Below are 13186 nucleotides of genomic sequence, written 5' to 3'. Positions count from 1 at the left end.
CAGGTAAACCAGGCTATGGCCCGAACGCACGGCGGTCCCGTGGCATTGTGGACGAGTGCTGCTTCCAAAGCTGTGAGCTGCGGCGCCTGGAGATGTACTGTGCACCTGCCAAGACTAGCAAGGCAGCTCGCTCTGTGCGTGCACAGCGGCACACAGACATGCCGAGAGCACCTAAGGTTAGTAATGCAGGGCACAAAGCGGACAAAGGCACAGAGCGTAGGACAGCACAGCACCCAGACAAGACAAAAAACAAGAAGGTGAGCACAGCACCAAACAGATACACTTAATTTAAAAAAAGATCTGGATATGTGGACAAAAAAAGAGGATAGGATTGATGGTTTGGTAGTTATGTCAGAGCATGCACATGTACTAATCCAAGAATGTTAGATATGTTGGGAAATATGCTTATTCGCTTTCCTTGCAGAGAGTTAGATGAGACTATAAATACCTCTCTGATATGTGTCTGTTCAATATGAAGCTACAGCAGTTGGGTAGATTGGCAACAGCTAACCTGGCTTTGTCAAAAGTAGCAAAATCAATCAACCAGTACCTCTGCAGCTCACTAATTATCTTGCTTATTTACCTGTTTACTTGTCATCGCCAAGAGGTTGCCAGGCAACCAGCAGTGACTCCAAGAATTCACTGTGGCCTACTGAGAAATATGTCTCCTACATAACCCTGCATAGGCCTCAACTTGTCATTTTTACACTTTGGGTATTTGTACAGATTAAACAAACAAGATATAATGTGTTAATTAGTAAATGAGCATTTTCCCAAAATGTCAGCCTATTCAATTAAGGACTCTATAGGTTCAGTAGTACACCGTTTGTATATCTGGAGAAATTAATCCATTCAACTTAAGTGGCTTCATTTTCCTTCCGCAGAGACCTTTACCTGGACATAGTCATTCAGCCTTCAAGGTATGCCTGCAAATTCTTATCTCATTTAATTTTTATTGTTTTATTATTGATTGATTTAATCTTCTATCAACCATACAATCTCCATTGTAAAGTTTCAAAAGCAGAACAAACTTTATTGAAACAAGAGAGAGATTAATTGAAACATTCTTAGTCATCAGTTCTGAAATCATCATCTCTTGACCAACGAAAAAAAGTGTGAGGTCTAAATGCAGACTCTGCTTCATCCTCGAGTTGCCAACCTGCGGGAGAGTGTGATCCTTTTAAGATCTAACCTTGTGCTTTTTATCCTTCTCTCAAAAAAGAAAACCATTAGCAAGAGAAGGAACTAAGTGGTTTTTGTGGTAGACCCAGTGGTACTCCCGCTCCCCAGGCAGAATCTCCACTCTGCTACTGTACATTATGTGCTGAAATTCTGGCATCTCACCATAACAGGGTGACGCATGCAAGGTCCAGATATGATCAAGCTTGCATTTCACATTTAGTCTATTATCTTGCCAGTGTCTGTTCATTTGTACATTGTGACGCACTGTAAATGATGGTATTCCTGCTCAGAGTGACACTTCCTCAAGTTTTTCTCTTCAATTCCAATTGAAATTTGAATTCTCCCCACTTTTCGTGTCAGGAAATATAAATACAATGATACTACAACTTTTGTGCATAATTTTTTTTAACTATTTTTGCATACATTTGTGGTAATAGCATCTAAACTTCAAAGTGGTTCGCTTAGCAACAGTTGACTGACATTTGAGACTAGGAGTAGCTAGAAAACTCGCATTAAATTCTGCAGTGCACTACCGACTGGAGCTCGTCGTAGCCCTTCAAACGTTGATACAAGATGTTTTTTCCCCCCTTTTTCAACAAGCACACACAGCGTTGGTCATGTACTGTTAGCTACTTAAAATCTGTCCCGTTACGACACTGAATATTTGGGAGAAACCCATCGTGCTGTTAAGTTTGTATTTGACTTGGAAAGTGGAAAGCTAGTTGGCATAGCTTTCTGATTCCTGACTAAACGTTACTTTTTGTTCATGTTATTTCAACACCCGCTGAGTCATTGGCAGCTCCTGCGCACTCAGTGTTCCCACATTATACAAAGGACTGGGTTTTATGGGTTCAGATATGATGACTGCAAATGACCAGACAGTTAAAACTCACAGTAACGTGTAGCCTTGTAGCCACAACACTCATTACGTTATCTAGTGATTCAAATCATAACACAGATAAGTGTTGGCAGTGCTAAAATTACAAATGGGATTAATCGACATCAATCCCCAGTTTGGGACCGGCGTGTCTGTTGGAATTTATGTAAAAGTATAAACTACTTGCAGTGCACATACATTGCACCAATACAGTATCAACATCATTAGTCCGAACCAAAAATTCATGACTATTGAATACCAATGTAGGGGACGTTGTTGCAACAGAAACATAAATGAAATGTATGTTTCTTTATTCAAATCTGCCCAAAAGCTTGTTCTTTTTATCCTGTAGCTATCTCTGCTTTAAGTCTAAATGTGTTTCTGTTTCTTTGCAGGAAGTACATCAGAAAAACTCAAGTCGAGGCAGCGCGGGGGGCAGAAATTACAGAATGTAGGGAAGGAGCGAATGGACAAATGCCCACCGACATTGGAGGAGAGAAGGGAGTGGCCTTACCTGGTACCCCTGTGGAATGGTTCACTGTAAACCAAAACAAAGAGGATGCTATCAATGGTCCGAAAAGCTCTTCAAAATGATTGAAACCTGAGAGCTAAGTGGTGTTTAAGGGTTTGATGGGGGATCTTGTGATTATTTTATACACTGCACCATTCCATATCGGGAGGAATTCTTTGTTAATGCAATGTAACAGACTAGTTTAGCTGCTGAAACACGAACAAGAGCTTATTATACCTCCATGTGTGAGCTGCAGCATCCCCTGGCTCCAGGAGAGGTGGGAACGGATCTGGGCTTCAGCCATACCGAAAGCTGAAGGCTGTGTATGAGAATCAGTGGTCCATCCTGTCCCCTGAACTTTGCGGAGGTAAATCCTTTTACTCTGAGAGAGTGGATTCATTTACTCCTTTGGTAAGACAGGTCACCGGTCACATATAACAGTCACAATCCCAGTTAAAATCTGATTATTTTACCTTCAGAGTTTGGTTTTTCAAAAACTACAGCTGTTTTTATGCACCATGCATTACTGAGGATATTCTAAAAAAAAAAAAAAAAAAAAGTAAAGTAAAGTAAGTAAAACCAAGGTTTGATTTAAAGACAAAGATCAGGTGGTTCATCATCTGACATTAAACACACACAGTTGTTGTAGTTATTTTACCTTGAGCCCAAGTCAAATCCTACTTCTCAGTATCTCATATCAAGTCAGGCCTCCTTGTCTAATTGGAGTCCCTAGAAGGTTTGCCCAAATCCCTCCTAAGCCTCAGGAAGTGTTGAGAACCTGAGGTCCGAAATCTACAATCCAAACACATCTATAACAACAGATCAAGCACCATTAGAGGAGATTTGCAAGAAGATGGAAAATACAGTCCTAGAAAAATAAGACTGAGGAATAAATTAAGCAGAAGCAAAACTGAGTTCAAGTTTTTTGGCCAGGTAGCAGTGCTTGTTTGGTTGTCAGAAATGGGTCATTCAATGGATTCAAAGGGCATTTGGCATTAGTCAGTCAAAGAGAAACAATGAGGCGAAAGGTATGTTGTCTGCATCCTTTTCGCGTGTCACCACTGTGGCCAAATTAGATTTTTGTCAACAATCCAGCCACTGGTAATAAACATTTGAGTCGAGGCCCGTGTTCAAGGTTAAGCGCAAGTCATTAAACTTTAGTCACAGCAAGTCAATGGACGTCCCAAAAAAACAAAAAAACAATCAACTACAATAAACTCTTTTTTTATTGCGGTTATTCTGAGTTAAAATGTCTTTAATTACTAAAGCACTAAAGCAAAAGACAGAGGAGCTCTAACAATAGCCACATGGGGAAGTTTAATGATTGATTGATCTTGTCCTGCGATGTGTTGTTAGTTAATGGGGAGGCCATGAATTTGGCGATTTCAGCTGTTGCTTAGACCTGACATCTTGGCTCCACGGCATACGTGGCAAAGTCCACCAAAGGAACACGTAGACTAAACGATTTGGTAAATATTGCACACCAAAATGACAAGTACTCCCGAGATGTGAGTTAGGCACACATTTTAACAGTACACAAACACACACACAGACACACAGACACAAACACAGACACAAAGCACTCACAGTTTAAATGAGAGTTGTGTAACTGAGCAAGGGTCAAACACAAACACAAACAAAGACACACACACACACACACAAGCTCCATGAAAAGCCAGTTCTGAGAAGTCCTTGCATGAGGACTGACTGTTTATTCAAGCCTCCATGCGGATTTACTGTCATTTTACCACACAAACTGCCCAAGACATCTCATCTCTGGCTCTGCCTCCTCTGCCTGTGTATAATCAAACAGTACTCCCATTTATGTTAACCTATGCATTACTATCATTCATTGTACATGATGGTTTCATATAACAAAACTCTATTAAGAATCCTATCCACTGTATAATGGTGCTATTTTGTAGTTTGTTACTTGCAAGAGATGGCTAAGACAGACATATGGCAGGGCTTACATTGGAGGTCTTCCCTTTTGCACAGCCTTGTGGCCACCATTTTAATAGTGTTTTTATTTGTAAGCTGTTTCAATAAGGTAGTAGTGTAAGCGAGTAAATGTATCTGTGTGAAATTGTGAATGCATGGAGAAAAAAAAAGAAAAAGAAAATACCATGTTGTGGTCCCAAGAAGGCAAAATGCTATTTTTTCTACTGTTTTTAAATTATTTTCTCAATATAGATCCCTTATGCCAAATAACTTGACAAAAGTACTGTGAACTGTGATTCTTCCAATTGTATTGAGAGTGTTAAAAGTCATTGTGTGCTTTTGTCTGTCCTGGGATGTGTGTGTACATGCACCTCACTGGAAGCCAAGGTATTGACTATTAAACAACACTTAAAGCGAGACTACATAACCTTTGCAGAACATCAACCACCGTGGCCACAAGTGGTAATTACAGGACGCTCGTGGCACATTGACTTTGCCTTCATTTCCCAAGATTTTCTCGAGTCAGTTACTTTAAAGACTTTGTTGTAAAATGTTGTGCAACAGGAGCACAAGTAGAGAGGAGTAAATTTAATTAATACCTAGCTTAAAGGAATAGTTTGACATTTTGGAAAACATGCTTCTTTTCTTTATTGCCAAGAGTTTGATGAGAAGATCAATAACACTCTCACATCTGTCAGCTGGCGCCAGCAGTCTGTTAACTTTGCTCAGCATAAAGACTGGAAAGACAGAGCAAAACATGTATTTTTTTACACTTTTTTCTCCCTGCTTTGAGTCTTTATGCTTAGCTAAGCTAAGCAGCTGCTGGCTGTAACCATATATTTATCAGATAGGTGAAAGCAGTATGGATCTTCTCATTTAACATATTTCCCAAAATGATGAACTGTTGCTTTAAGTTTGCTCACATTAGCTTGCGTAAGCTACTGGTCATACCAGACCAAACGAGGCTGTAGCAGCAAAACTATTGAGTGTATTGAAGTGAGCAAGGGTGTGTTTATCACACATGAATTCAACTTTTCGTTTGTAACACGACGATTGTGTTACGTAGTCTCGCTTTAAGAATAAGCTAGGATTTTTTATTTATTTCGTCCAAAACATTTGTTAGCAGCTCTCTGAATTAAATCTTTTCACCAAGTAATTTAAAAGTGTGTTTTTATCTTGAATGATCAAAATTCTCCAAATGGGAATTTGCGTTTGTGCTTTGGTGTCTGTTCCTTACAAATTCTCTTTATCAGTCGACCTGGCGGTGGAAGTGAACAAAGAGCTAACATCTCTGCTCCTTCCAGTTCTTCAGATATACAGTACAAACCAAAGACTTTTTGATGAGAACAAAGCCTCACTCAGCATTGTTGTGTCATGAACTATGACCAGATCATTAAAGACTCATGCCATCCCTGTCTGAACTACACTGCAGTTACAATACGCCCTTCACACACTGTCTCTGGTACCTGAAATACAGCTTGTGTAATGGATAGTTAAGTGAGCTCAACAAAAGTCCCTTAGTGTATCTGGTGAATTTGCAATGAAGAAACCTACAATAGCCAACATGATCATCTGATTCATTCAAAACATATCTGTTTGTCACTTACATGAAATAAAACATAAAATGTGGGAGTTCATGAGAAATACATGACTCTGTGAGGTGTTGAATAAGAAAATGTAATTTGCGGAAGCTCACTGTCCAATAAACTGTTTGATTACAGCGCTGTTATTTATGGTGCTCGATTGCCTTCTGTAGAAAAAAAAATACTGACAAATTGTTCACCATTCCTGCTGAATAAACCACTTGTCAACATCACAGAAATGGCTGGCGAGTTCTTTCACGCAGTGTGCACAAACACTTGTAAACCCTCTGGGGAAACATCATCCTGTAAAGACATTACTCTCCCTATTACGCAAGATCACACTAGTAAACTCTATAAGGCTTTTATGAGGAACCCTGTGGCTTGAGACACATAAACAGCAGATAAATACAAAGCAGAGGTTTGTCTCTCACATAAGAATGTGCAAATCTTTTAAGGCATTTCGGCTATAGATGAAGCCGTAACTCAAGCTGAGGCTTTGTGCACCGTGCAGGATGAAACTCAGTGTACTATGTGTGTGCTGAATGACAAAGTGATACTTCCTAAGAGGTGGCAGGGTCTGCCAAAGCAAACAGAGCGGGGCGTGGTGCTCCCTGAGGCCAGAGCTGCGTGTTCAGCTCTTTGGAGGATGCTCGCAGTGACAGCGCCGAGCTCTCACTCACTGTCAGCACTTTTTAAAACGGATGTATATAGGGCAACAATCAAACCCTGATGAATTGGCGGGTGCTCTGGCTGGCGCTCAGCAGATGGCAGAGATCAAAATGTGTAGCAGCAGGGAGGTTGGCAAGATCTCGATCATCCAGGCCATGCTGGATGTTATTTCATCCCTCTCAATGACTAATACAGAATCAATTATCTCACCCTAATGGTCCAATTGCAGTCTGCAAGCTTGCAAGATTTAGAGTTCAAATAAATCAGAGAGAAATTGTGTGCAGAGAGGCTTGGGCAGTGGCAGGTAACCAAGCCATAACAAATAAGCCAAGATACGGATATACACTATCATCCTGTTGTAATTATTACAAAATGCAAAGCTCGGGATATCTTAAAAACGCTCTGTTTATCCTCTAACATGTGCTAATTTTGGATTTCATGGTGACTAAGAGAGTGGAACACAAAGATGTTTGAATAACCTCAAGAACCAGGATGGTTCTGGAAAGAACTCAATCCGTTCCCATTGATCTGCGTGTACTCAGGATTCAGTGCATCTAAGGACACACATTTTGGACTAAGCCCTGAAATACAATCTCTCCACACTCTTCAACTCCTCATCTTAAGCACACAATTGTCTTTTGAATGACCTTGTGGTCTGTTTTACTACTCTCACCAATTTTACTACTTATTCTACTGGTTGTTTTACAGGAAAAGTGGTTGTAAGGCTTCATCAGTCTTCAACCATTCATTTTTTCCCCCAATAGGACACACAGGATTTCACTTTGCTGGGTTTAACCTTTGCCTCTAATCCTGAATATTTTCATATAATACCGCAAAAGATCCATTCTTGGCCAATGATGAGTTGATCATGACAAATTTACAAGTAGTCTGGTGTCACATTTTTATTGTTATCATGAGCCAAGGCCAGATGTAAAAGGAAATAGAGGCACAAGGGTCCAGCAAGTGCACTGTTGAGCCTCACGCTACAATGGGAATATTAAGAGTTAGATTAAAGAATGTGAAAAAAAAAGTGTCTAAACCATTGGAGGAGATTCTCTCTCTTTCTCAATTTCAGTCGACAGTGGAAATTCACTGAGGCTTGATTATAGCAGGAGAGAGTGTTGGCTCAGCTGTGTGCTTTAAGAACCCATGATGTCAGAGCCTTATTTTCCTTGGAGAGACTCTCATCAGCTGCATTGTTCCAGGAAACCATGGTCTGTTCTCTGGGCAACCAAAGAATCCTGCCCAAATGCGGTCCCCCCTTTTGCACCCGCATCTCTGCTGAATGCAGCACGCCGGCCTCTGGCACAACTCGAGTCCCTGCAGCACAAATACAGGGATACACACACTCATGCGTGGAGCATCAGGGCATCACATTTCCCTGGAACTAGCGCATCCTCTCTGCTGAGACACACACTGTGTTTGTTTTTCTGACTTTTTATTTTATTTTTTCTTTCTTTATTAGAAGAGTGTTGGTGATGAAAGGCAGCGTGTTAATACAGGACGAGGAAATATTGTGTTGGCCCCCGGAGGATTATAAAACAATGCTGCTACTGATGTCATAGGGCCCTGACTTCTGAGGTCTCTTTACGCAGAAAGATGTAGGCGGTGTGACTGAAATACAGCACCAGCAACTGACAGGTGATGCAAGCAGCTTACAGAGCTGATGAAAAAACTACTCTGCAGCTTCCTCAAGTTGAACATTTAAAACATGCATGGAGCCCCAGTAGGACCTGGAGGTAATTACAACTGCTTACAAACAAGACCAACTGTAAATCAGTGACAGCTCAGTCAGTAGTTCAGTAAACTTTACTGGCATCCACTGAAAATTTGACAAGCTGTGTTGTGGAAACTTCATTGAGTAAACATAAAGATTTGGTACATAATGTTCATGGATACCACCGAATCACATCTGGTCCTCATAAGATTATTTGACTCTTGGCTTTTTTGCTAATGTTCTTTGTTAGAGAATTATGGTAATGATTTCGTAGAAATTTAGACTAGGGAAAAATGAATGTCAGAGTTACCAGATAAAGACCTTCACCACAGCTCAGAGTTCGTTGGATCCTCTCAGTAAGTGCCAAGGAAGTTGATAGAGCCCAGAAGCGCTAGGTTGTGGTGGAGCTGCATATTTGCAGAGCATGCACTGTCCATATTAGTGCATTTGGTGAAAAATAATGCAACTCTTCAGGATCTCTTTTCTGCATACACTGGCTGTTGCAGAGATAAAGGAGAAGTCGGGAAAAGGGAGAGACAGATTATCAGAAAGAGCGAGAAAGGTTACAACAACAGAGCACGAAGCTCACAAGTTCAGTTGTGCTTCTGCTGGAACGGCCATGCCCCTGTGGACAAGTTCAGTCCTTCAGTAGAAGTCCTCACCCTCCAACAATAATACTTACAAAATAAAGGCTGACCGCTCCAAGTAAAATCACTTCAGCTGGGTTCAATAGATATTATTCATGTCCCGTTTCTCCATCCTGTGCGCTACGGCTCCTGTGATGTTAATAAGGTAAGCCTTCAGAGCTGAGAAGGAGCCTACAAGGAGCTATGTCAATATAAAAGCCCTTTGGTTATGCTTGCCTTTTATCATCAGCTGATGATTGCCATCTTGGTTGTGGGTGCATGTCGATCAAACATCCCGAGGCCTTGATCACTGAGCTGTGGCGTATCATATTATTCTTTAAAGGAATAGTTCAACATTATGGAAAATACTCTTATTAACTCTAATATCTCTAGTGTAACTGCTACATATGAAGCTAGAGCCAGCAGGCGACTAACTTAGCTTAGCATGAAGACTGGAAGCAGGGGGAAACTGTCTGTCTCATTCTACCAGAATCCACCTTTCAGCACCTCTAAAGCTCATTAATTAACACGTCATATCTCATTAATTACTTCCTGGACATCTTCTGACCTTTTTTAAAACCAAATAATTACAGGAATATATTGACATTTTGAGAGGTATTATTCACTTTCTTGCCAAGAGGTAGATGAGAAGATTGACACCACTCTTGCAAGCAGTTAGCTTAGCATAACATAACGACCATATGCAGGGAAAAACAGCTAGCTTGGCTCCTTTACTTTTTTATTTTTTTAACTAAGTAACAGGTTATATCTTTTAGTATAATCAAAACAAAAACCTAAGTGTAAAAACAACATTTTGGGAGGATTACGTGCTGCACTTTTTCTTGGCCGAGCACAGTAACTTCCAGGAGTCTTGGGCGGTTGCATGATGACAAAACTCCAGGAAATTACAAACTAGATATAACCTGTTGATTACTGAGCTTTGAAGGTACTGGAAGGTGGATTTTGTTAGCTTTGGGCAAGTTTCCCCTTTTTACTCGTCTTTATGCTAAGCTAAACTAACCTGCCATTATTTTCTGTTTCGTCATTAGCATCATCAGTGGCTAGACTTTAAAGGTTTTATAATGTGACCTGTGCCATGTGCAGCACATTGATGCCCAATCACAGAAAATGACTCACTATGAGAATTCAACAGGCGTCCGTCACACAACGCATTCGGTCTGTCCGGTCGCCTGCTGAGTTCAATTTAGCATGTGGCTTTTGAGGGAAGGAAAACACAATTAATCCCCATCCTTTGACCTCGTGAGCTTTTTTGGCCCCACTGGAAGGAATTACAGCCCACCATGTTTCCTCTCTTTATAAATTTGAATTAATCCCATCTCTAAACAGACAAAATAGAGTCATTCACCTTTTTCTTTTCACCTATTAATGGAGTCATGTGGGTCAATGACATGTTTGCTCTGACCCTTACACTTCCTGTGACCCTTTTGGGCTTTGATAACAGATGCATCCCTGCAGGAGACGTGATGATTTTTTTACATTTAACAATTTGAAGATGCAAGCAAAATCCCCTCTCCCTGTCTATATAAGATGGTTGAGTGCTCAGTCACAACCGTCGTTAGCTGAGGGCAGTCCAGTTGTACGCCAAAGTCGTGTAGAGTAGAGCTAAATACTGTAGATACCATGATGTCCATCTACTCTGTCCTGTTTACTCTAGTGCTGTTCTCTGAGCTGAGCAGCCACTTGGTCACTGTAGCAATGCCTGCAAGTAAAATGGAAGGCGGCGTAACAGAGCAAGACGGCCTGGGTTCGATACTGGGTGACAAGCCCATGACTGAGCTCGCTGTGGTTCCCCCCATGTACAGACGAAGCCTCGTGCTGGACAACAACATCAGCGATGACAACGGAAACCCAAAATTCATCATTGTCTCGGTAAGTGTCCCATCATCCAACGACTGTTCAAAGGCTGCTTAAAGGGTATCGCTTTTAAGTCATTAATAAGGAGAATGTTTCAGTTGCCAGCTTGTTAAAAAAATCTCAGTAGTTCTTTAGTTCATCAGGTAAAATGTTTTGGCCATATATCCAAAGCCAAAGGATATAGTGATTAGTTACAACTTTTTTATATCAAAAAGTGTCTGGTGGTATCTAGCCCTGCAGATAGTTTTGGTTTTATGTTGCTACATTTTGAGAAAGACATCTCTGAAATTTCTGCCACCACCCCAATAAAATGGAAGTAAATGGATTATAAATTGTAATATGGACATTAATTCAAGAAAGAAACACTGCTGTAGGACCAAATTTTCCAATATAAATCAACACAAATATGTAAAAGGGTGTTGAATCCTCATGAGCAAAAATCGCAATCAAAACCAAGATAGCACTCATATTAAGTTACTTATGTACGTTTGTTTCGGGCAGATACCCAAAATGGCACTGATGATCTAGATAACATAAAGGCAACTATATAGCCAAGAAGAGTTACCTATTGTAAACAAAAATTATCATTAAAAGAAGGAGCTTTCAACAACAAAACAAGTATCTCTGGACAAAATGTATTTATATTGCAAGAACAGGTCAATGAGAAATCTTCAGTCGTGCCAGGAGGCATTAAAGTACAACATTTAAGAGATGGATATCTCAAAACTTGGACAAACAAAGCCAATATTATCTGCATGGCTAGATGCCACGATAGGTAACTAAGAAAATTGGGGAACCAATCCTTAAAAGCAATAATTTGACATTGTGGGAAATAATTGGTTTTCTGGCAGAGAGTTAGAGGAGAAGATCAAATTCAATATGAATCCATCACCAGCAGCTGTTTGGTTTAGTATAGCACAAAGACTGCGAACAAAATGGCGACAAAATTAATTAAATCGTTATAATCTCTTTGTTTAATCCCATACAAAAACCAAAGTGTAAAAGCTATGATGTGCTCTCTTCCGGATGGCTTTTTCCAGTATAGTATTTCAGCTAATTGGCAGCTGGTTTAAACTATACATGCATCTAATTCTCTGCCAGAGAGTGAGTAAAAATAGTTCCCAAAATGTTGAATATTCCTTTAAAGTTGTTAGATTTGAACAAATTCATTCAATCCGTTTTAAAGGCTATTTTGGTTATTATTTCGATTGTTTATTCAACCCAAATAAATGTCTGGCTTTTCTCCTTTTGCAGTTATTCAGCTTGTGCTATTCTGCCAAAGAGAGTCATGCGTCATAACTATTCATTGTATAAGATTTCTTTCTATCAACAACCTCATCTAACCATAGTTCAGAACAACAAAGGAGCACATTATCTCCATCCTGTGACTGAACATTTGACCCTTTTCAATTGGCCACCGTCCTTGTATCTACTGTTAAGTCAATATTTCATACACATCTATGAAAATATTTTACAGCAGCGTTGGAAAACCGGGAAATACTATTAGCTGAAAAGGTCAAATGATCACAAGCCTATAAAGATTTATTGGAGTTACAGTGGGAAGAATGATGATATATCTGTTCTCCCTCAAACGTTTGGCTGAGATGTGTAAAGAGTTTATCTGGCGGCTGTGTCTCCTGTGTGTCATGAACATGGTGGTTATCTCTGCGGTAATGGGGAACAGGCAGCCATGATGGAGAGAACAAAGCCATCTGGGTGAACCCAGGCTCTGGAAGAAAACGGTGCCGCTGTGATATAGTAAAAAACGGGGAAACACATTTCTTCCATTTGGGGTTTCTGTGGCTTGGATCAGCTGTTAAACACGGTGATCCAACACCTGTGCTGCAAGAGAAAATGATCATCTTTTAAAAAAAAGCTGCTTGCAACACAAGTTCAGATCCTGCAGTGTGTCTTTATGTGTGGTCTTTTTGGTTTCACATGTAATCATTGATCAATATTGTGTTTCAGGACATGAGGCTGAAAGGACACAGCGCTCGTGGACTGAACCCAGCCTTTACCCGGAGCCTGCCTCTGATCACAGACCGAAGCTCGAGCCACACTCCTTCCGAGTACAGTTTGAAAATAGACCGCAGAGACACCGACCTCGACAGTGAGTGCCTGCAAATCCATGTTTACGCATTAAGGTTAAGAAAATGTTGAATAAAAGCTTCCAGTTTAGATTTTTCCCAAGTGTATTACACATGA

The 13186-nt window shown here is 40.4% G+C and overlaps 1 protein-coding gene across 2 annotated transcripts in view; it reads left to right on the top strand.

Moving 5' to 3' along the window:
* The window catches only part of LOC134004295 (insulin-like growth factor I), a 30859-nt gene that overhangs the window by 17485 nt on the left and 188 nt on the right, over positions 1-13186 (top strand). Inside the window, exons 3-5 of one of the 2 annotated variants that reach the window (XM_062443519.1) lie at positions 4-257; positions 885-920; positions 2455-6343. In XM_062443519.1, the coding sequence (XP_062299503.1) occupies positions 4-257; positions 885-920; positions 2455-2514 (350 nt within the window). In that variant the 3' untranslated portion in view covers positions 2515-6343. Of the gene's footprint in view, positions 1-3; positions 258-884; positions 921-2454; positions 6344-10781; positions 10997-12949; positions 13092-13186 lie in introns of those variants that run through there. The other variant, XM_062443518.1, reaches the window with a different exon arrangement.

Source organism: Scomber scombrus, chromosome 22 (genome assembly GCF_963691925.1).
Source record: "Scomber scombrus chromosome 22, fScoSco1.1, whole genome shotgun sequence".
In the NCBI taxonomy this organism is placed as follows: Eukaryota; Metazoa; Chordata; class Actinopteri; order Scombriformes; family Scombridae; genus Scomber; species Scomber scombrus.
Note: the sequence above shows the minus strand (reverse complement) of the source record. Positions and strands in the feature narration are given on the sequence as shown.